At 40.2% G+C, this 23447-nt stretch overlaps 1 protein-coding gene across 1 annotated transcript in view; it reads left to right on the forward strand.

Annotated features, from left to right (window-relative positions):
• Positions 1-22879, forward strand: part of thsd7ba (thrombospondin, type I, domain containing 7Ba) — a 183610-nt gene extending 160731 nt beyond the window's left edge. The window contains exons 19-29 of the mRNA XM_069533160.1: positions 4638-4782; positions 5080-5195; positions 7640-7757; positions 9353-9498; positions 10255-10423; positions 14064-14237; positions 17353-17448; positions 18614-18696; positions 19251-19446; positions 19928-20015; positions 20700-22879. Of these exons, the coding sequence (XP_069389261.1) occupies positions 4638-4782; positions 5080-5195; positions 7640-7757; positions 9353-9498; positions 10255-10423; positions 14064-14237; positions 17353-17448; positions 18614-18696; positions 19251-19446; positions 19928-20015; positions 20700-20781 (1413 nt within the window). The 3' untranslated portion in view covers positions 20782-22879. The remainder of the gene's footprint in view (positions 1-4637; positions 4783-5079; positions 5196-7639; positions 7758-9352; positions 9499-10254; positions 10424-14063; positions 14238-17352; positions 17449-18613; positions 18697-19250; positions 19447-19927; positions 20016-20699) is intronic.
• The last annotated feature ends 568 nt before the right edge of the window (positions 22880-23447 follow it).

Raw genomic sequence — 23447 nt, forward strand, 5'->3', positions numbered from 1 at the left:
TGTGTGTGTGTGTGTGTGTGTGTGAGACTCCTTTTTTAACCCTTTGAACTTGTAACTTGTCTTGCAAATTACAAATGAACAGATTTCATTCACGGATTTGTTCTGAACTTAGTTGGTTTCATTGTTATTTTGATTTATCACAACCGAGCCTGCTCATTCCACACCGGAATACAAATGTGTGAGTGTGTGAAGCTGAACGATTGTTGAGAAAAAAAATAAAGGTGCAATGAGCTACAACACATGAAGTGTTTTGTTGAAGCTTGATTTTGTGGAGGCAGTGTTGTTCGTGAGGCTCACACAGGTCCCTTGTTAGGAGGTGACAGTGATTGAGGTTCATGTCCTGATGTATCAGTGGCACAGGGGCAAATGCAGCTCAACACAAACACCTTCATCAGTATAATCATTCTATTTTTGTCCCTGAGAGACTGAGCTGACAGTTCTTCCATATTCACACACATCCCTCGCCCCTGTCTTCATGATTTCCATTCCCCTGCAGTGTTACTTGAGCAATATGCACTTTCTCATCACGCTGTCTCTGTCCCCTGGTAGGTATTTGCTATGTTGCACTCTTAGAGATCTAATAATTTCTCCCTTAATTATTGTCACGCTCAATTTTATCTGCTTTCAACTGTGCCATGTAATAGTCGATGGTACAGTAAATTCAGGTTTTTCCATATTACGTGCCTACTAATTACCCTGAGCACCAGTTTATAGTGTGTGTGTGTGTGTGTGTGTGTGTGTGTGTTTGTTACTTTTGAAGCTCACAGTTTTCAAGATATCTCTGTAGGGATATAGGGAGACAATCTAAAGCTTCTATTGATCAGACACTTTTTGCCCTCCATCATGTGATGTCAAATGATGAGACATTTTGAACAGATTTCTGCATCCTGTAGCACTATAAATACCAGGGGTCCTTAAAGTTTTCATGCTCGATCCCAAAATAATGGTGACAGAGACATAAGACTCCATAATTACAGAGGATATTGATTTGAGCTCGTTTGATATAATGTTTGTTGGTGATATAAATGAATATGCTGCCACTGGTTTTTGAATTGCTTGGTTTTATCTTATATTGAACAACGTACTTTATATCTCTATTTCGTTTTAAACTATTTTTGATTTATGGAAATCATTTCACAACCCTCCAAGATTATTGACTTGATCTAAGGTTCAATTAGATCAATTAATAATTTGTTACCATATTGTTGGAATTACATCACAATGGCATTGGCATCATTATGAAATAGCATTATTACAATATAAGAAAAATGTCTGGTATGTATCAGCCTTCTGGTGCTTTTCATTATTTAGTCTTTCAGATGAAAATACAATTTATATCACATGTTGAATTCTTTTTAAGTGTCCTAGTTCTTTCCAAGGTTTCAGATTGGAGAATATAAGAGCAGGTTTATACAGCTCTGTGTCAGTGAATTTGCATTATACATTTTTGAGCCTGTAAATACCAAAGTGTAAATACATTGCTCTGAGAAGAAGAATCACACACATGCTGATGAAGATTCAGTTCAAAATGTGATGTGGAGCTTCTGTATATAGTTCAAGGATTTTGTTACATTTACATCTTTAGATAACTTGAATATTATGTATGAGAAACCTTTAAGAAAGTGAATCCATTCGATCAGAATCATTATGTTTTGTGCCTGGAGTCCCCATCCTGTCCCTGACACCGGGCTGAGATGTACCTTGAGACTGTCTGAATTTTTAAGAAAGAAATTAGCAAGCTTGACATTATCTGCTCCCTCCTTTTAAGTGTAATACTCAGATCTTTGCGCTGTACCTCAAACTTTTTGGTTTTTGACAGTTCACCTGTACATTGTGTTGAGGAATTTTTGAATATCCTCACACATTACTGTATATACCACTATATACTGGATTATGTATATATAGTGTATATTACATTATATCTGCACACCATTAAGAGAAAAATGCCTGGCTCATTACACAGATACTCCCTTCTCTCTCTTCGCTGTACCCAAGGTCAGGATATAGATTAAGGACCAACCAACAATACATTGTCGTGTCTACGCTCAGAGACATTCATATCTAACTCAGATGCCCCAGACAGAGAGACACCAACTTCAGCTCTGACCAACCTCAACTATATTGTGTATTTCGCCAGTGGCAAGACTTAAGGACACAATGTGGTTTAGGAATGCGTATTTAGACTTAACTACCCAATAGGATGCAAACACCTGCATGGAACATAGAGAGTGACAGCAATTCTCGCCATTCATTGATGTCTGTGCTGTTAGAATGGGTGACGCAAGCAGAGGAAGATATATGGGGATGCTGGGGGAGACATTTTCAGACTTGGGGGTGACAATTGCTCATGTTACTCTGTCAGTGTTTGTATATTGTTGCACCTTCTGGTCTCCTCGATGCATCAAGTCTACATTGGACCTAGAATCTTCTCTTAATACAGATCTACGTTATATTAAACTCATTTTTTCAACTAATGACAACTGAGGGTCATCAAGTAAATAAGTTTTATTCGCCACAGTGAACACCAATTAAAAATTCAGCCATATTTTAAGAGAGTAAGAGACATAATGAGTAATAACAAGGTATTTTTAATACAGCCAAAGATTTTCAGTCACTGATTTTTTTAATAACCAATACACTTGGCATCGGTCTTTTGACAAATTACAAGATGTAATTAAAGAGGTCTCAAGGGGATATTAAAAGTCATATAGTTGAAGGTCACAGTGCTTTAATATCATTGAAATATATTTTTAGAAAAGAAAAGGATTGTGAAAGAACGGCAATTGCAGCTTGAAGTTTTAATTCCATCCTCACAAATGTTATATTAGAAAGATTTTGCTCAGGGAAGGCATAATGGGTTAGTTTCTAATTATATAAGCGCAAGGTCTAAAGCAAAAGGAGCAAATGCATTAAGGACGAGTCCATATGAGCTTTTTCTTGTTTAAAAGCAAAAAAAAAGTCTCTTCATCAGACAAAGGGTTCAGATGGGTTTTAATCATGGATCTGTTTTTGGCGTAACACAATAAACCAATCACGGTGGCATTGCTCATTCGCTTTAAAAGAGAGAACACTTCCCTGCAGAGAAAACCAACCATCTATGTGTGTAACATGCAAACTTGTGTTGTGCACCCATCCATTTAGGCACATTATGGTAATCCTTTACAAAACAGTGACATTTTGCCCCATTGTCTTCAGACCAGGTTTTGTCTTTGATCAAAAGTCCAATCGCTTTCCACTGCTTTAAGATTTCTATGCATTCACAATGAATCTGAACACACCTCATTTTAAGACCAACACACCCATGGGCAATCAGATGTGCACAAGTGCATTTGCTTTATAAACATAATTGGCAGTAGACAGGAAAATAACTACTCTGTCAGTCTGTGCCAGGTGTAAGATAGAGGCTACTAAGTTCTGTGCACAGTTTGGTTTTAATGTGCAGAAGACACTAGACCCAGACGTTCCTATATCCAGGCCCAGGACTAAAAGTGATGAATCATAGAGAATTGTCTCATTTTGACCAAGGGATTCTTGTTGTTAAGGTGTGTTGATTGTTCAGTTGAGAAAAAGGAGAAAAATAAAAACTTAATTCACACTTTGTATTAATTTGTTTCTATAATTAAGCATTTTTAAGCTGCATATTATACAAAAAATATACATAAATATACTTTCTTTGTTTTGACTGTTATCAACAACACACTGGCGTTTATACATCTAATAATTTAATATATATTCCTCTGAATCATCATGGGAGTCATTATGAGGTTTCCAAAACATTTCATTAAGGGGATATTCTCTATTTTATTTTAATTGAATTTTGCTGCTATAGTGAATCATTTGAAATCTTTTCTTTATAAAATCTGTTTGTCAGAAACCATTAATTAGTCATCTTAAACAAAGAGTGGAGCTGCTTTGTACTAGAATAAGCTGCTGCACTTTCCTGTTGCTGTCCACCAAAAGTCATATTTGCTAATTTGTTGCAACACACATATGTTAAACTGTGAAATACACAGACTCATTGCCTCCTAATTTCTCTCCAACATTATTCTGAATATTTGCCTTTTTTTTTTCACAGACTCACGTAGCCGTCATTTACTTTCATTGCTTTAAAATGCGTTTTCCTGGAGTTTGTCCTTGAATCGCTTCAAAAAGCTTCTCCGTGTACAGGAACGGAGAATGGATTCTTTGAAAAGAGGTGTCGGAGTAATGCTGTGCGACTGTAGGTTATTGTTTGGATACTGAATGGATCTATTGCACGGCATCGTAAAAGGTTGTTTGTTGTGGTGGCTTTGAAAGCAAAATCCTCTGCTCAATTTTCTAATGAAAAAGATAATCACTGTGTTTTATATATCAATCATTATTTCAGGGTCTGAATCTGACTTAAACTATATTCGATAAAATCTAATAAAACTGATAAAAATGTGTTATTGCATAAGGTTTGATAATATGCTCAAATTGCTCTTACTTTAACTGACTGTTAAATGAAGCAATGACAGTTCAATCTGAATATATTAGTTGGTAAGTCATAAGTGTAAATTTATAAAGCTTAAATTCTTTGGCCTGCTGCCGGACTCCTTGTCCCTGCATCTCCCTCAGCTCTCAAACTAAATTTTTTCTGTGCTGTCATGGTTGTACAGCAGTGTGACCAAGGGACAGCGAGGAACAGGAGCAGACAGGTCCTCCGCCCACCAGCTTCAGAAAGCTCTGTCTGTCCAGAGCTGCTCCAGTCAGAGCCCTGCATCCTCAACAGTACCTGCTTCACCTTCCAGTACCAAGTGTCAGGTAGGACGATCTGCACGGCCGCCCTGAACCGCAAGAGGCTCAGAGACTGTTGTTTACATCCAGGGGGAATGTAGTTCCCCCCTATGTGAGTGAATGTGAGACCTGAGTGTCTGATCAGGTTTGTCTGCTTTCTGCAAGCCTGAGAAAAGATTCCCAGAATAAATATGTGTTAGTTTAGCTGTTCAGGTGTAGCAGATTTTAGTGTTCACGATGAACAGACTGGATTTGACTTGGATTACAACCTGGTGACGGTCAGACTAATGTACGCTTATATTTCTGTGTGTGTGTGAACTACAGAATGGAGTACATGCCAGCTGAGTGAAAACGCCATGTGTGGTCAGGGGTCTCGGTTGCGTATCCTGGACTGTGTTCGCAGCGATGGCAAGATTGTAGAACTACAGAAGTGCCAGCAGGTAATCATTTTGTCGTCATTGTGTTTAACATTACATTTTATGTTAAACTTTTACAGATCAGCCTGTAATTTGCATTAAAACAAGGGATTTGATGCATCTTCAAATCAATCAAATGTCAAATATATTTAATTGTCTCATAGGGAAATTTGTATTGGGCTGTAGAAGAGTACATTGGACAACAAACAACTACAAAAAACAAATACAAAAATCATTACACAAGGATATATCATGCAAGACCTAGAATAATAATGCAGAATAAAAGTCAGATGAATATTGCACCTGCCATAAAAACACTTAAAATGATAAAAACAGTAAAAGGATATAACAAGATAAGCAAAATGAAAAACTGGCAATAAAACTTAAAAATGTGCCAGACAAAGTGCAATCGTTGTTGAGATACATAAGATACCGAATCAACACGTCTCCTCATTGAGCAGTGAGATAGACGTTGGGATGAATGAGAGCTTGAGGTGTATGGTTTTACACTTATAGGCTCTGTAACGTCTGCCTGATGGTAACCAGTCGACTTCAGAACAGAATGTGTGACGGGTCATTAAGGATCCTGTGTGCCAGTCTGACAACAGAACCTTCATTAACGGTCTGAAGGGAGGGAGGGATAGTTCTTTTGTCCCATCAGCTTCATAGCCGTTTTTACCATGCTCTCAATTTTTGATTTTAGCTGGATTGTGAGAGTGCCGAACCATGCTGCCAGTCCATATCTAATTATGCTTTCAAGCACAGCAGCATAAATTATATAGACATGATGTCGGTGCTCACACCGAAGAGTTTAAGTCTGCGTAGGAAGTGCAGCCTTTAAACTAGCTTCCCACACAGAACGTCTACATAGGCACTAAGATTACAGTCCAGCTTTACGCCCAAACATTTAAAAGTGCTCACCTGCTCAATCACTTTGTCACAGATTATCACTGGGTCATGGACTCACCTCTCTGGGGTCGAATATCATCTCCTTCGTCTTTTTGATTTATCTTGTTAAATTATACTTTAGTCTAGAATTTACCAATAACAAAGCACTTCTGGCTCTTTAGCATCACATTATCATAAGTACCATAAATACCACTTTTAAAATAAACTGTTCATTTTAAAGAAAGAACCTCACAGACGTGGAGGAATTTGCCTCTTTTGTGCAGGAGGAAATGTTTGACTGTAAGTTTTGTGCATTTGAAAGAGTTTTTGTAGTTTATCATGAAACAATGAGATTGGTCAAGAAGGATCCAGATGGAGTAGAACTCCAGTGAACACAGATTTTCTGTGCTGCTTATTTCCTAAAGTTTTCATTTTCTTTATCCTCATGATATAATTCTCATCAAATTACACCTTTATTCTTGTAATATATCATCGTTCTCGAAAACTCGGTGCTATAACTCCTTCAATACAACTTCAGAAATGCATTTGATAATGAGGTAATAGCACACATGGTGCAGCAAAGAGTACAGTACAAAGGTTTTAACTATGACCGACATCTTAAACAAATAACACAACACTTACATGAACTGGACTGGAGTTTATTCTTTTGATACACCACATATTACTTCATCTTCACCATAAGGCAACAGCAAGTGACTGAGAAGTGATCTGCACCAAATTGCAGAGAGATCCCAAACAGGAACATTTGAATATTGTTCTAAAAAATTGAATTGTATGAGGAGTATTTTGAAATATAAATTATTGATTAATGCTACAGTGCCCTAGTGCCTCTTTTCCCATTGGCTCATTTTTCAAAGCCAACTTCACCAATTTGTAAAAGGATATGTTAAATTAATCAGTTTGCCACCAAGCCAAACAAATGGTGGTGCTTTATGTAATTGTAATATCAGTAATGGTAGGAGCTGCAGTGTTTCTCACTGCAGCAGTGGAGATGAGTCTTGTTCTACAACCTGCTGTTAAAGGGGGATTCTGGTATTGGTTCAACCCAGGCCCTATGTTTATAAATGTGGGTGTGTAAATGAATGGGACTTTTTGGAATTGGACCAGTACATTGTTTCCACTTGCAGCTGCAACATGGCGGCAGTGGCAACAATAAAATCTTATGGGGCAACTGTGACATTCCACAAAATGTAAATGTTTCACTGATAAAATGCTTTAATTGATATCCTGGGTCTTTACTGTGAGACTTGAATTAACTTCTCATATTTCCAGAATCCTATCAGAGGGAATGAGACAAGCTTTATTTGGATGAAGGCTAAGATTAGTCACCTCTGTGTAATGTGACTGCCTCCAATGAAAACTATAAAAACTATGTACAATTATAGCTCACTACCATTTGAAAGCAATGTTAATGCTAAAGTTGCTTAATTACCTCCTCGTCTCCTCTTTCCTGACATGAACCGCTGTGTATTTGAAGTATGGAAATGTGGGCGCTACCTCTCTTTTGTTGCTGAAAATAATTAGCTTGAACCTCCTCACAGTTCTGCTCTTGTTTTCAGCTCGGCCTGACCAACAAGTGGAGGCTGTCAGAAAGGTGCGTGGTTGACTGTCCTGTCAGCTGCATGCTCTCCGATTGGTCGCCGTGGGCGGAATGCTCACACACCTGCGGTAGCCAAGGTAAACATCATGAGCAAACACTCTTTAAACCAAAGGGAAAACACAATCCTGACGGACGCACACACGGTCGACCAAACAGGGATCCTCATTATTCCGCCAGCACAGGCTTTCACCAAGTTGAATTGTGCATGAATACATTTAAATGCATTAAAATATTTAGGAGCATGTGTAATCCAAAGCCTTATTATTCAGTGAAACAGTGTGCTGCTGATTCTCTTTTCTCCTATAATGTTTATATTCTTACTTAATTTGCATTCTATATGAAGCTGCTTCTTGCAATTAACGGGAGAATTTGCATTATGAGGTTACATTTTATGAATGGCAGCTTCACCTAAGCTAAATTTCACACATCTCACCTTTGCAGACATCGTAAATGATTCAGTGATCCTAAATAAAATATATATATTCCTATGAAATTCCACAATGCAATTAGTCATCACCAACCTGTGGCATGCCCTGACATCACTTTGAAAAGTCAGGATGTAACCCTCATGCAATATACAAAAAGTTAATGAAGTTAACTTGATTGCATACATTGTTTCTCCAGCCTCCCAAAGCCAAACTCCCAGAGGGGGAAAGCTTGTTATTCTGTTAATTAGAGAGACTCAACAGTGCCTTCTTAAGTTCATCAATTTTAATTTGTTGTTTGCTGTCTGTTTCTTCACAGTTAACCCCTCATGCCAGGAAGCTCACATTTACACTAGGCTTTTTATGTGGGGATTTCAACTTCATACTCTGTGTGTCTGTCAAAGCTGCGTCAATGTCAACGCAACTGTCTCTGCCACTTTCTCGGCTCGTTCTCACACGTCACGAAACACATCTGTCAGCCCTGATGAGGGATTTGTGTCGCATCTGTATCAGACGATGCAAGGATCTTGTTTTGTCAGGATGCCAGGGGGGGCGTTAATGTTTTGATTGTTGGGATGGCAGAGCTGGACGTCCTCTCGCTGTGTCTGTCTGGGGCCTGCGGAGTTCAGCATTTCCCCCGGCGCATCACACACACACACACATACACACACACACACACACATACACAAAACTCTGTCTTTGCTCAACGCTTTCTCTGAGGCTCACAGAATCCAGACGCTACCCACTATGCTATCTGGCCACATCTTTTTTTTTTTTTTTACTGTTGCCATTTACCAAACAACCTCCTGTCACACATTATTAATGGCTCACTTGAACAAAGCACTTGTGAAGGAAACTGTTAGATCTGAACATAAAGTGGCATGGTGACACAGATGTAATGTGTTGTTGCACTAATTCATCTTTGTCCTGAGGGAAATACAGTTTTTCACAGGCTAAATCGGCCTCTTTTTCCTTGTAAATAAATGATTGTCGTTCATTTCAAACACACTTTTTTTTCACAGTTATTTCACAGAGATCTTATATTTTTTCGCAGTCATGCATCGATTTCTCTCGCTCTGACGCACACGTAGTTCACTGGATGGATCCTGCAGTGTTTTGGGCCTTTATTCACAGTTTTCTCCTGTTTCAAAATGTCAGTTTTCATATGGAAGCTTAAAGAGAATAGAGATTGTACTCGAGTCTCCTCTGGTATATTCTTCAGGTTTCTTGTTCTTGATGTTCTGCAGCTCTGACTGTGCGCACGCGAAGAATTCTGCAGGAGGCTCACGAGGAGGGGCGTCCCTGTCCCAACCAGCTCACCCAATCCAAACCCTGTCCTATAAAGCCTTGCTATATATGGCTGCTGAGTGACTGGTCCCAATGCACTGTAGAGGTATGACTTTCCACCTTCATGCAATGTCATCAAGTATTCCCATTGTCTTTTTAGCTTCTGTTTTTTCTGTACTCTCAGCAATTTTGTTTAATTGTTTTCCATTATTCATTTTCTTTGCATCACACTTCTTTAAATATGTGCAGCTTATAAAGACATTGCACTGCACTGCCGGGTGCCCTGTGGAGTATCTGACCACCAGCTCCAAATAGCTCCATTGATGATTGATATCCTGTGGTGCAATCTTGCAAAAAACAAAAGCTCATATGTGTATGCAGGAGGTCTAATAACCATGTCAAGTGCAGTTTGTGCTTTTTAAAACAAATGCAAGTATTATATCTGTGCCACATACTGTGTCATGGCATCTTACCAAGGAGACTGGACTAGAGGGGGCTGCAGCACTTTCTACTGATGAGGGACAGCAGCTGGAAGGGGAAGTAGTTCTCTAAACACAATTAAAGAAACTTTCATTTAATTTTCTAGGGTAAAATTAGTAGGCCTTATATTAACCCTTTTTATTTTTTACATTAGATTTCATTTTCGATCACTTATGTATTTTCAGTGGGGAGTATTTAATGCACAAATGTGACATAGGTGACATTAGGCGTGAACTGTAAGGACCTTGGTCAACCTCTTCACAGGGAACCTCTCAATACTATCTTAGCTGAAAAAATGAGGATACAATGTTAATAAATTTCTTCTTTCCTCTAGAATATATTGTAGATGAATCTCAATGAGGTTGTGTGTGCGTTTGTGCAGGGTGCAGAGTGCGGTGAGGGGCTGCGCAGGAGGAACCTGTCATGTGGCGTCCACTGGGGCGACTGGCCTGAGTCGCCTCCTCAGCCAGTGGACGTGGAGCTTTGTGGAGACAGAGTGAGGCGTCAGATTCAGCAGGAGATGGAGCAGCCCTGCTTTGTTCCCTGCCCAGGTAAAACTGCACTCAAATACCTCTGCTAATCAACTGTATTGACAACCAGAGCGAGTATATGCAGGGTTGTTATTATTGATTGAATTGCATGAAAGATTGTATACAGTAGAGTATAACAGTGCAATTGGCTTAAATTGAGCAAAATTACTCAGTTACATAAATAACACATTACTGTAGTCATTTTGAATTCATAATACCAACACTTGTTTGGCCTATTTTGACTTATTAATCAACATATATCAGTTGAACACAAACCAGACACACATTTTCTGCATTGTCCAACTGGTTGACATTTTCAAAGGCGTTAATACTTTCTGCAAAATCGATCAAAGTCATCGATTAAACAATGACCCTTTTATCCGGTGGTATACGTCCAGTAACAACCAGGAAAAGAAAATACTCACTGTTAATAAAAGGTTTTCATTTTTAATATCATCCTAAAGTCTTTCCTCAGTGGCTTAAAACAGAGACAGATTTCACTGTTGATCACTTGCCATCACCATTGATTTGTTTTCGCACTACATTACATAACAACCCAGGAATAAACAAATCATGAAAAATCATCCTGGAACAATTCACTGATCACACTGCAGGAAGTTATCAATCTGCATATCACAGAAACTCAATTAACAGCTACCGTGGAGGATTCCTTTATGGGGAAAACTCAATATATATTTATATATACGTACATCACAGCGGTAACAGTGAGTGAATGTTTAAAAAAGACAGATGACAAATATAATGTTGCCTGCGTCTGCCCTACTTTCGCATCTTGCATCACAATGATGATCTAATTTTGATCGGAGATGTTAGAAGATGATGGCAACACATTTCGGTAAGAGCGTCAACAGCCGGTATCCGACAGCATGAGTGAAGCTATGTAAAAACAGGGTTATCCCTCTGTCATCATTATGACACTGATATCATTGACCTCATCGCAGTTTAATACAACCTTATTTCAGCCTACACACAAACAAATCACACAAACAAAGCTCTCTGGTGTTAAACTAAAGGGACAATCAATGCATTATCTTAAAAATAAGGATATTTACTTTTAATACAAAATAAGTATATTTAAAAGCAAGTACTTAATTTTACTCAAGTAGAAAAGTTAAGGTTGTTCAGTCAGGAACAAATATGGCTCCATTCTTTGGATGTTCCCTGGATTAGCCAAGCAGCATGCTAAGATAAAACAGTGAACACCGGCAGAACCCCCCAGTGGGCGTAGCAGGCAAGATACATTTGTTCAAGATGAATACCATTTACCACAATCATGTTTGGAAGGTCAAGGCTAGGGTGGTGGAGGCAAGCTGCCGGCAGCAGAGCATGAGTAGCAGTGTAGCTGAGCAGGGATCAGTGAGAAAGAGGTCATATTTAAAAGGACCACTTTGAGAGAATGGGCTGTGATTGGTGAGCGTCTGAGGAGCACCGATAAACCATAATAATCAGTAGCTGACGGCTTATGATAGCTGAACACATGACTCTGTGTCCTGTATAAAGTAACGCGATGCTTCTTTTCTTTTCCTTTTTCACATTTTTGTCTATGTATTTGTACTGCCACTGAAGTAAAATATTTCTCTGTACTCCCTCCTCCATTGGCAACCAAATATGTGGTTTATTAAAGAGCCAATCACAAACACATCCTGGCCTCTGCAGATTAAATGATGTGTTTTGAGCTGAATGTGAAAGTACTGACGTATTCTTAAACACGATTCCTAATGATATTTAATGTTGAAGTGGTATGACCTATATTACAAAACTAGAGTGGAATTCGAAGCAGCTTCCTATTTTAAAATCTATACGATGCACATGCTGATGTACTGTACAGCTGCGCTCGTGACTGGAGAAATGAAATGCGTCATGAGCAGGTTCAGATCAACTTGTTTTTCTTGCAATTTTGAACAGTGTTTCTGCATCCACTGGTGCCAGTTTGTAGTACACATCAAACCACACGCAGTCTGTTTTTTGAGATGGGATAATGATCAAAGAGCACCAGTGTTGGCAGAGCGCTGCCCGTAGCTGTAACTCAGCTGAAAAAAAAATAAAAATAAAAATAAGAAATAAAAATATTGGTTCAACCTGGCAGTGCCTGTGTGTGCTGTGCTGTATCTGAGCAATGGAGACGGCTGGAATGTGAAAAGTCGGTGCTACTATGAAAATGATTTACTCTTAAGTAGTTTCTGGTGTTTTCCGCTCATGAGGAAGTAGACAGTGAAGAATTTGGTGCCAAATTCAGAGCTCTTCCATTTTTAATCTAAGGGAAATTTTGGAATCAAGAAAGCTCAAGCATTAATTGATCACTTTGGTTTGGAAATGATCGGCATATAATGTGTTTTCTTTAATTGTATATGTGCACACTGAAATATTAAATCATCATACCGTCACCATAGCAACAACATACCAGGAGATCATAGATGACTGACATCCCATGATGCCAACTAGTGTTTTTCTTTTCATCCCTTTTTTTAGGCCACAGTGTGAATATAGAGTTTGCTGTAAGTGCGGGAACTGCTGACCAGTTGACAGCCTGCTTCACTTGTCACTGTCAAACTCTCCACCTTGAAAAACCATAATGGGGCTTTGTTGTGGTTGTAGAATACATATATGAGTTTTACGACATGGTAACAAAGAAGACTCCTCAGATCTCCTCTTCTTTTGGCTCTGGCCGTGTGAGGCTGTTGTTAGTGTTCGCTGTACAGAGACACCATCTTGCAGCGCTCGCTTCTGCTCATCTGTCTCTCGCTCTCCTATGATCCTCGCCTTGATTCATCACTCACTTTGCTGCGAGCCTTGGCTCAGGATCAGGACTGTTTGATGGCCAGAGCAGACGTGTACAAGTGTGTGTGTTTGTGTTGTGCGCTCCTGCGTCTGTTGGTAGTGTAGCAGGGGTCTAGGGGAGGGGTTGTCAACACGCATGCGATGCTGTGTGTGTGTGTGTGTGCGTGCGTGCGTGCTTGTGGTACACTGCAGCTTTCGCCACAGCGTGTCTCCACAGTGTGAGGGAAGTGGATAAAGTGGATCCGTGTGAAGATGAAACATAATGAGATGCGTGAGTCCACAGACGGCTGCTAATTGACGTTCAGGGCAGAGAATCAGAGGGTTGTTCTGGCTGAGGAGCTGTGGCAGCAGGTGATATTATCACTACAACATGACCCAGTCAGAGATTATATATAGTGGTTATTAATGTTTGACCTTCAAGGAAGCAAGTAGTGTTTACGTGTTTGTTTGTAGACTGACTGAGGAGATGAAGCAGCATTTATCTGCTATAAACATTTCCCTCACCAAATGATTTTTTCTTTCTCCCCTGAGACACATTTCAGTATTGTGTGTTGATTTTTACAGTTGGGCTCTGCATCCCAACTTGTATTGTATAATTTATAACTCTGGTTGGCCTATTACTTCTGAATACCCACTGGGCTGTCTGAGTAATTTGTTTTTGCATTTGGTACATTATCAGCCGCAGACGTGTGCTGAAGTTGTATTCGATCTCTTTTAAATGTTCCAGGAGCTGGCGGGGGAGCCAATAAAATGATCCCTGAAACAGTGTTGGCAAGCTTGAATGTAAACCTCGCTTGAGTATATCAAAAAGAAAGTCTCTGTGCTCTTGACTAAGTCGTGCCGATCTCTGCTCTTTTTACAGGAGACTGCCATTTGACGGAGTGGTCCTCGTGGAGCTCCTGCCAGCTGACCTGCCTGGAGGGGCGGAGCTTTGAGACCACCGGTCGCCAAGCCCGCTCCAGAGCTGTGATCATCCAGGTCACGGAGAATCAGGGCAGCTGCCCGCATCAAGTCTTTGAGACGCAGCCCTGCAAAGGTAATGAGGAAACCACTTCAAGCTTTAACCTATTTAACGCAGACAAAGATAATCCATGTTTTTACATCAATGATGCATCATATATATATACAAATGATTGCTCATGATGTTAATAACCCAATCTCACAGATCATCAGCTATTGTCTGTTCAATATTTTGGAACTTCCTGTGTAGACAACAGATATCCGGGCCAAGACTCATTTTACAACGTTTATAGTCCGACTAGTTTCTTTTAACTCACAAGTCAAACATTTTTTCACACAAAACACAAACAATTTTACTTATTGTAGGGGTTTTATGTCCAAAAGACATCTAGGCTAATATTAGCAGATAAATTCAGAAGCAGATCAATGCATTTCAGTCACTGTGTTCCTCTTCTTTTGCTCTACACAGGGACTGTTTACCTGCATGTGGGCAATCACCAGCAAAAACATGATTGGTCAGAATAGAAACTGAAACCAGAAGGATCCCCAATATTTGTCCCTCACATACAGATCATGTTCACAATCTGTCTTTAGAGATTAATTAACACAGAATGCTCTACAGAACTTTAAAGCATATTTTAGCTCACTGTATTGTAACTTAACTCTTCTTTTTCACTCTTGCTGCGTTCAAAGTTTTGTTTCCAGCCGGAGGGAAAAAAACCTCAAATAGCAGAAAGACAAAGTTAGCCCATATCTGCTGAACATAGTGGAGCATTTAGCCGCTAAAGAGCCAGATATTTCCCTCAGGAAGCAGTGGAGTCCAAAGATGGAGCGAAAAAAAGGAGAGTGACTAATGAACTAACATTCATCATGTGGCCAGAAAACATGACACCAAATGAATGCTAATGTCGCTCCGTTACTGCTGCATATGTTAATAAACAGCTTGTTTGCTATACGTGATAATATCTTAGTGTTTTGTTAACAGCCTGTAAGCTGACAAAAAAACGATAGAATAAGAAAAAAGAAATCATGCAGGTTTAATGAGCACTGCGGTTGGGTGAGGACCCAAACCACTGGAGGTCAGCGAGAACTACAACAGTGTGTAAAGCTGATCTTCATTCTCTATGTATATGGACCAAAAAAAGAGGACTAGCTCAGCATTATGTGAATATCAAGTGTCTTGGAGGTCAAAGCCTTCGTGGAGCTTTGTTTCTCCCTGTACTATAGTCATGCTGCATGTGCAGTGATTTTGAATGATGGAATTTAAGAACAAAAAGTCTCTGACTGATCAATGAAATTGAAATCGCACCGTTGATGAATGTTATAATTACACTTTAGATCTGCTCATGCAGGCCATGGAAAAAAGCTCTATTTAATCCTGCTGTCCTCGAAACTACACTCTAGTATTTATCGGAAGGTGGAGGTCGACCAGTATCAAGGCACCGTTACCTTGGAAATATATGAGAGTGTGTCTTTTTAAACAACACAGAACACTCACTGCCATAATAGACATCGCAGACAGAAGGCTTCTTTTGGGTTTTGCTGAGCGTTAACCTGTCTGTACCTGTCTGTAGTGCCTTCTAAATGGCCAACTCCGCAGTGAGAGGTAGTTTTATAACTTCAGTAGAAATGGTGCTTGGAAAATGGCAAATAAGATGAAAGGTTTATGGATAAAGTATCATGAGATACGATCTGATTGTCATCTAAGTCACAGGCATAGACAAATATGATGTGCTTCTGCTAATAGCATACAGAACATTATAGTACCTCGTGTTCTTATTGAACACAGCCTTCAAACATTCTCTGCATGGTGGATTGACTCCTTGGATAGGAAGTAGGTAAACCTCCTCTGGGAACACTAACCTCAAACAGGAGTTTCTGCAGATGAGACCTGCACGATGTTCAAGAGGAATGTTGAACTCGCTACAGAACCACTTCAGCTCAGACATAATCTCCGGACGTCTTCAGTGAACAGCTCTCTTGAGGTCACTCCACAGCGTCTCTATTGGTTTAAGGTCTATGCTCTGACCGGGCCACTCCACTAAAGGTGGATTTTCTTTTGTTTTAAGTCTTTCTAAGGTAGATTCACTTCCATGTTTGGGTCATTGTCCTGCAGCATCAACCGACTCCTACTGATTTTCAAGCTGTCCAACTTTCAGAGGCAGCACCAAAACATGATGCTCCCTACACCCTATACTTCACCACTGAGAGGAGGTTTTCCTGTTGGTGTGAACTGCCCTTTCTACTCTACACGTACAGAGCTGTTTTTTCTTCCCAAACATTCAACCTTAGTTTCATTGCTTCACAAAACATTTGCCCTGTAGAGTTATGAATTGTCAATGTGGTATTAAATTAACTTCCAGCGCATAATGACTGTTACTTAATGTGCATTCAAGAGGTGTCCGAATAATCTGAAAAATGTGTTCCCGAATGCAAAAATTCACGAGAGTGCCACTTCAAGTAGGAGCAATTTGAAAAGTTGGACAGGTTTATATCTCACAGACGAATTTTAAAGCTGATTTGGAGAGGTTGTTTTTTTTTTCCGAGGGAGGCCGCCATGTTTACAGTAGACCAGACTGGACAAACTAAACACCTTTTGAGTTTTTATGACAACCAAAGCTGGTTTTCTGTTATGTTTGGAAGAGGAGGGTGAGGTGAGGGGTATTCAGCTGCAACATGCAACTTCACCACTAGATGTCACTAAATTCTACACACTGAACCTTTAAATAAATAATCTCGTACTTCACGACTGATGTACCTGAATACCTCAACAGAACCAACTCTCTTTTCCCTTATTAGATAGAAGCTTTTACAACTTGCGAGAAAATGGTAACTGTCAGACATTAAATGTGTAATTTTGAACTAAATTCTACATTTCACAAGTCCTTTCTTGAGGTGTTCCCCCCCAGGAAAATAATAGCCTTCTTTTTAAAAGAAGAAATATGAGAGCTATCCAATTTTTTTACCACCTCATTTCCTCCAGAGATGCCTTTGTCACATCGCACATGGCCTCAGTGGAGAGGTGCTCTTTTCCCTTACACTACAAACATAATACATCTTAGTATGAGATGAAGTAGCGGGGCAGCAGAGGAAGCGGTGGTTAATGTCCATGGGAGTGTGAGGAAGGCACCGAACGCCCGACACAAACTGCTAATGAGCCTCACCTCTGCCTCTTTGTGCCACCGCTGCAGAGGGAAAATGCCACAGTTACCAGTGGAGGACGGGGGGATGGAGCAACAACGAGCGAGTGGTGTGGTGTCAGCGCTCAGACGGCGTCAATGTCACAGGTGAGCCGTCGCAGCAGCGTCCCTGGGCCCCTCTAAGACGGGTCATGCAGAGAGCACACACACACAGAGTGACATCCTTATATAAATATGAATATCTATGTATATCTGACTTGATCCAGACTGCAACTGAACGTGTCCCAGTTCTGCCTTTGTTCCCCCGCACTGAACTGAAACTGTGTGAACAGCAGAAAAACCTCCACGGCGTCTCATTTTTCAATTCAGCCCAGATCACATGGATGTGTGCTACAATGTCTGATAATTTGATTGCTCAGGAAAAAATGTGGATTTGAAAGTGTTGCCAATAACAGAAAGTGAATCTTCCTTCATTCATCAGAGTGAAAGAAAGCTGTCACGCAGGTCATTGTTTGCAGAGATGCTTGAAGCAGGTGGTTTGAGAATAAATTAAGAGATAATTGAAAAGTGACTGTGAAGGATACAAAATAGAAATTTCACTTTAAATAATATTAAACTCTTTTTGAATAATGCCCTGCAATAGATACAATTACTCACTTTACCCCCTTGAAATAAATCTGATTCAGAATTGTGCAACAGGCCATGCAGTGTGAACATACTTGTATGTGTTTTCTATCTCTTACACACAAATATGCACACACACTAATAAACAAAGAATCATTTGAGTATAGTGTTCCAGTTCAATTTACCACCTTATTTGAGCTGTCCATTCTTTAGCGCAGTCACTATTGATTTCTCCTCTGTCTCTTAACATAAGTAATCAATAAGGCAGACTCTGAGCTGGGAGGCATTCAATCCATATAAATATAATCATGCATTTGTATTTGTGGGAAGTAAAGCAGGCGTGGAGAAAGCGAACAAAGGTAATAGTTCTGTGGGAACAAGAAGCTTTAGGCGAGTGTGATGTGCCGTAAATAGCGGGTGAACGTGATCTTATCGCCGTAAGGAAGTGTTTCTGACAAATATGAGACCAGGAGGAATAACCTCCCTCTGCAGACGAAGGCAAGAGCCCAAGGCATTACTCTTTGATATTTTGACATGCAATTTTCCATGTTTGAATTAAAATGTTCACAGATTGATCAGGGACCCTGATAGGCAGCCGGGGCCATTAATCAGGTGTGGCAGTACATTCATTTACTGATCAATGGGCAAAGGCACAGAAATTAAAGAACCTGTTGTTTTTCCTCTCCAGGGGGTTGTTTCCCGCAGAAGAGGCCCACCACGGTCAGACACTGCCATCCTCTGTGCACAAAGCCCTTCTCGCACTGCACACCGGTGAGCTCGCCGTCCTTTGATGAGGCAGCTGTGATCTTCCTAGTTCTTGCTTTTTCCTGCTGCTGCCACTTTGTAAACAGGGAGTGATATGGATTTTGACAGATGACATTTTTAATTTTCAAAAACAGGCCATTAAAGGGAAATCACATTAATTTCAATGATGTGGGCGCTGTGTCAGTTACTGACTACACCTAGAGGGTTTGGGGGAGGTGGGGGGGGGTCTGCACACAGGCTGCAATGAAAATAAGAAATAATCTAAGATTGAACTTTTACTGCCCCTTAGAGTACCCTTCATGTTACTGCACTTAAAAGTGATTTTATTTCATTGAATTTCAGACGTTTTTATGGAGATTAAATGCCTTAGATGAATCAAATGTGTAACCCACTCATCAATCTCTTAATCTGGCAAGTATGATCCACCAACAGTTTAATACCAGCACTCAGATGAATCAAGACTAGTCCCTATACGTGACTACACAGACTGTTTTGTCAGCAGGAAAGCAACAATTACACTTGTCTTGTGTCGGCTATAAATGATGGTCTTCTTCTCGCAGAGCGGAGTGTGCGGGTGTGAGCGGGGTTACACTGAAGTGATGACCACGCACGGTTTCTTGGACTACTGCACTAGAACGCCGGGGGTGGACAACAACAAGAAAGCTGATGTGAAGACCAACTCGGGAAGATTAAAACCGGGGCCGTCTCAAGCTCGCGACCTCTTCAACGAGTGGACTTTACGACCCGTTGGCCCAGGTACTGAAATGGAAATCGTCTCCGCGGCTCAACCAGCGTCGCCCCTGCCTTTGAACCTCCCCTTTGCAGCCTCCAGGAACACGAGGCCGGGGGTGGACTTTGTTCAGTGTTTTCACTGCTGGACTTATCATTATAAGCCATAAAACTATATCGAGGAATCTCTGTCTTTCTGTTTGATTTTTCTCATCAACTGCTCATCTGAACTTTTTCAACAGTGTTGTCTGAGTTGCTGAGGATCCAAGGAACCGCAGTGTTGACAGTGAAGGGTTTTTTTGTTTGGATGAGCAGTTCTCAAGAAAATGAACAGCCAGAGACTCCATTTATTTTAACTGCATATTGTCGCCATGTTAACTTCTGAATTGAGTCACAACCTGCTCCAGCTTGTCAGGCTCTGCAGTAGTTTCCCCAGCTGTTCAAGTAAAGGGTTTACGAGTAGGAATATTCACACAGTTGTATTAATTCTGTTTTTTGATTTGCACAGATGGAAGAGTAAAGCTGTGGGTTTATGCTGTGACTGCCCTTGGATTCATCATGATACTCTTCATCATTACCTTAACATTCCTGGTCTGGTATGTGTGTATTATGTTACTCTTTACTTTTTCTCTATGCTCAATTTTAGGTGTCACATTGTAGATTAGAGCCAGCTGAGCACTGAGGAGCAGAGAAACAAAGCAAATTCCTAATGATTAGAGAAAAAATCTGTATGTGTGATTCATAGACTGGTGAAAAATTAAAGTAATAAACCAACATAAAGTGTCTTAGTCAGGTGTTGCTGTGTTGGTTTCTCTGAAGTCTATGGATTAAAACCTTTTTTTCAAGGAATTTTGGGGAGAGCACTGTCTTAGCATAAACTATACAGATAGACAACATGACCACTGCCCAAAAGTGAGTCTGAATCTTTGTGGCTGGCCACACTATAGTTCATACACCCTGACTTCTTCCATGTTAGCACATGGGCTACTAAAATGTCATGCTAGATAATTGTTTTCCAATGGTTTCTTTCATTTGAGGTAGTTCTTATCATGCTGCTTGTTCAAGTGCTAAGTTTGGCTTTAATTAGTTATTTGATGCTATATAAAGGGGGTGGAACATTATGATTGACAGCTTACATTGACACAATTGGTCAAGTGCGTGTATCACCAGGACCGGGACACCACAGCACCACACCAGGTCAAAATCAAGTAGTTGTGTCTCTGCAGATAATTCTGATTCACTGTCAGTGTTTCTTTCTTGTCTGTGTTTTTTGTTTCCAGTAAGCCATCCAAAACCACTAAGACGTCTCCTCCACCGCAGAAGCCGTTGACCCTGGCCTATGATGGTGACATGGATATGTAACCAGGCTGCTGCTATACCTCACAATGACACGCTCAGCCTCTGACGGACTCCTGACTACGTTTGGATTGTTAAGCAGGCACGTCCGTCACATAACACCTATTACTGAGCTGTTTGAGCTGGGAGACTTTTTCGCTGTATTATTAACTGTATTGCAAAAATAGAGCAAATGGACGAAGCTCTCGTGTGATCTGCGACTTAGCTCAGAGCTTCTGCGGCGGCCATCTTTCCTCCATGAAGAGGAGGAACCAAAGCTGATCGAGGTCACAGGGACGTCTCTGGACATTGGAAATAAAAGGACCTGTAGTTTCTTTTCTTAATTGCTTGCAACATGAACACATAGTTGAAGCACAGTTTGCAACCCACAAAAACACAAGGACTCCTGAAAAGCAAAGACAAAGTGGATCCGCAGGTGTCGACCCTGGAGGTAGGAGGGGCCTCCTGGTTATTTGTCTCGTATGTGTGTTCTAAGGGAGACGAAACATCTCGAGGCGGTCGTCACTCATGACATTAAAAAGGACAATGGAGCATTGACATTTGAATTTGTCTCATTAGTGCTGGATCTTTGTAAAAGAAAATGTCACAAGCCTTTTGGGTAAACAAACAGCCTTTTTTTCAATCTCTGAGAATAAACAAGACACTTTATGCACTATGTTAGTGCTGATTCCCTTTTTTTCCTTTCAGATGACTTTTTCTAGTGTTTAAATTGTAATGCAAGTTGTTGCTGTCAGATTGTGTTTTGTTGATGATGCCATATGTTGTGTATATGTGGAAACCAAAAGCAGGCTTGCCTTGAGTTAAACGATTCAACGATGCAGTAAATTCTCCTCCCTGATGCTCATAAAGACACTCGGCCACCGAGGACTAAAATTAAAGAACGATGTCAGAAATTGTGCAACGACTGCTGCGGGGATCACCAGACAGTAACGCTGACCGATTCTTTTAATGCAAGTTATCAAATACCAGCATGAGGATGATCATACCTCATACACACTCTCATTAAAGGCAAAACAAAACAGCTCCGATTCACCAAATAACACATACATGAGTAGACAGGATGATTATCCACTGGATCACAGTTTTCATTATACTCAATGTCTTTAACAAGGATGTCTTGATTCTTTTTACAACATTTATTTAATTGATTATACAAATAAATACAAATTAGGCTGGCAGAGCACTAGGATGCAGGATAGTTTTTGACAGTTTTTTTTTTGCACCACGAAGATAGGGCTCCAACAAAGACAGCAAATACCAAATATTTTCGAGCACAGTTAAATTGTTAACAATTTCTATTTCTCTGGCTCATGCATAAAAATGTGTTATTTTATTTAGGCCAAGGGTTTCTTTTTTTAAATTACCTTTTCAGATTTCCAGTAAGGCATCACCGTAACATTTTTCAATCATCTTTGTGGATCGGAAATTCTTACTCCTTGGATCATTTGGACGCAGATCCTCCTGAGCGTCAGTCATAACAGCCAGTGGAGAATTAAATTCCTAATACTTGGTGCTTTTGACTCTGACCAGAGTTTTACGCTGTTTCTCTTTTTGCCTCCACAAACTTGAGCTTTGGTCTCGTGTCATCCGACCTCCCACTGAATGTATTTTACCAGACATAATCTATAATCTTAATGGTTGTGCAAATATGGCTGTTACATGCTGTAACAACTGTACGTCAACAGCTGATTGTATGTAGGCATGCTTGATTCATTTTGGCAGAGAGTGCTCCAAGTGGCCTTGCAAAGATTCTGTTTTACCAGTTGCCAAACAGTTTTCAGTAGTTTCTTTTAAGCGGTGTTTCTAATATTCGGCCAATGAAGGGACACGGTTCATATGAGGTCAATGTACAACCTAATGTGAGATGTTTTACATTTTTGCATAACAGGGCCAACTACTTAAAAGGTTATTTGGTCACATTCACATTATGAAAGTATGAACAGCCTCTGACCTGATGAAAAGAAGTTTGTTGGGTTGTGTCCCAGAAAATCTGAAAGTATGATCATCCATTGTTTACAGTACCATGCTATTTGTGTTACTATTATGTGTACATGGAGAGCTGGACAAAAATGCAAATAAATTGTGAAACAATGTGAAAATAAAATGGTGCCTACGCTCTCTTCTCTTTGTTGCACACCTTTATAGTTCAGACTTGGCGGAATCATTTTACGAGTGCTGTGATCTTCATCGGCTCCTTGACTCTCGAGTCCTGATAAATTGTAATTACTGATACAGGCTCCGGCTCTGGAATAGATGAGCATCTGATAAGATTCATCTCGCCCTGCAGGCAGATTCCCAGTCTGATATTCCCAGGATGCTTGCAGGTTGTGGGGTAAACAGTGCTTAAATCTTTTGTTCTCATCTAATTCATTTATTTAAGACTGTCACTTTTATTTAGGAGATGGTTGAATTCAAATGCTTGTGTCATGGCCATCTGATCTGTGGCAAAGTCGTGGGCCGATCTTTTCATGTTCAATTCATCTCATTTTTGTTGCCGTTCTGATGTATTTGCAGGTTTCAGTGAAGATATGTGAACAGCTTGGCAACCGCGGAGTCTGGTTTTAATCAGGATTCATCTGTTATAAGCGAGATGGGCCGCTCTAATAAAATGCAGCGTACTGTCGTTTGGCAGAGCTGAGTGAGAGCTTAATGAATATTTTGTAGGAGCGATG

Source organism: Paralichthys olivaceus, chromosome 10, assembly GCF_024713975.1.
Source record: "Paralichthys olivaceus isolate ysfri-2021 chromosome 10, ASM2471397v2, whole genome shotgun sequence".
NCBI lineage: Eukaryota > Metazoa > Chordata > Actinopteri > Pleuronectiformes > Paralichthyidae > Paralichthys > Paralichthys olivaceus.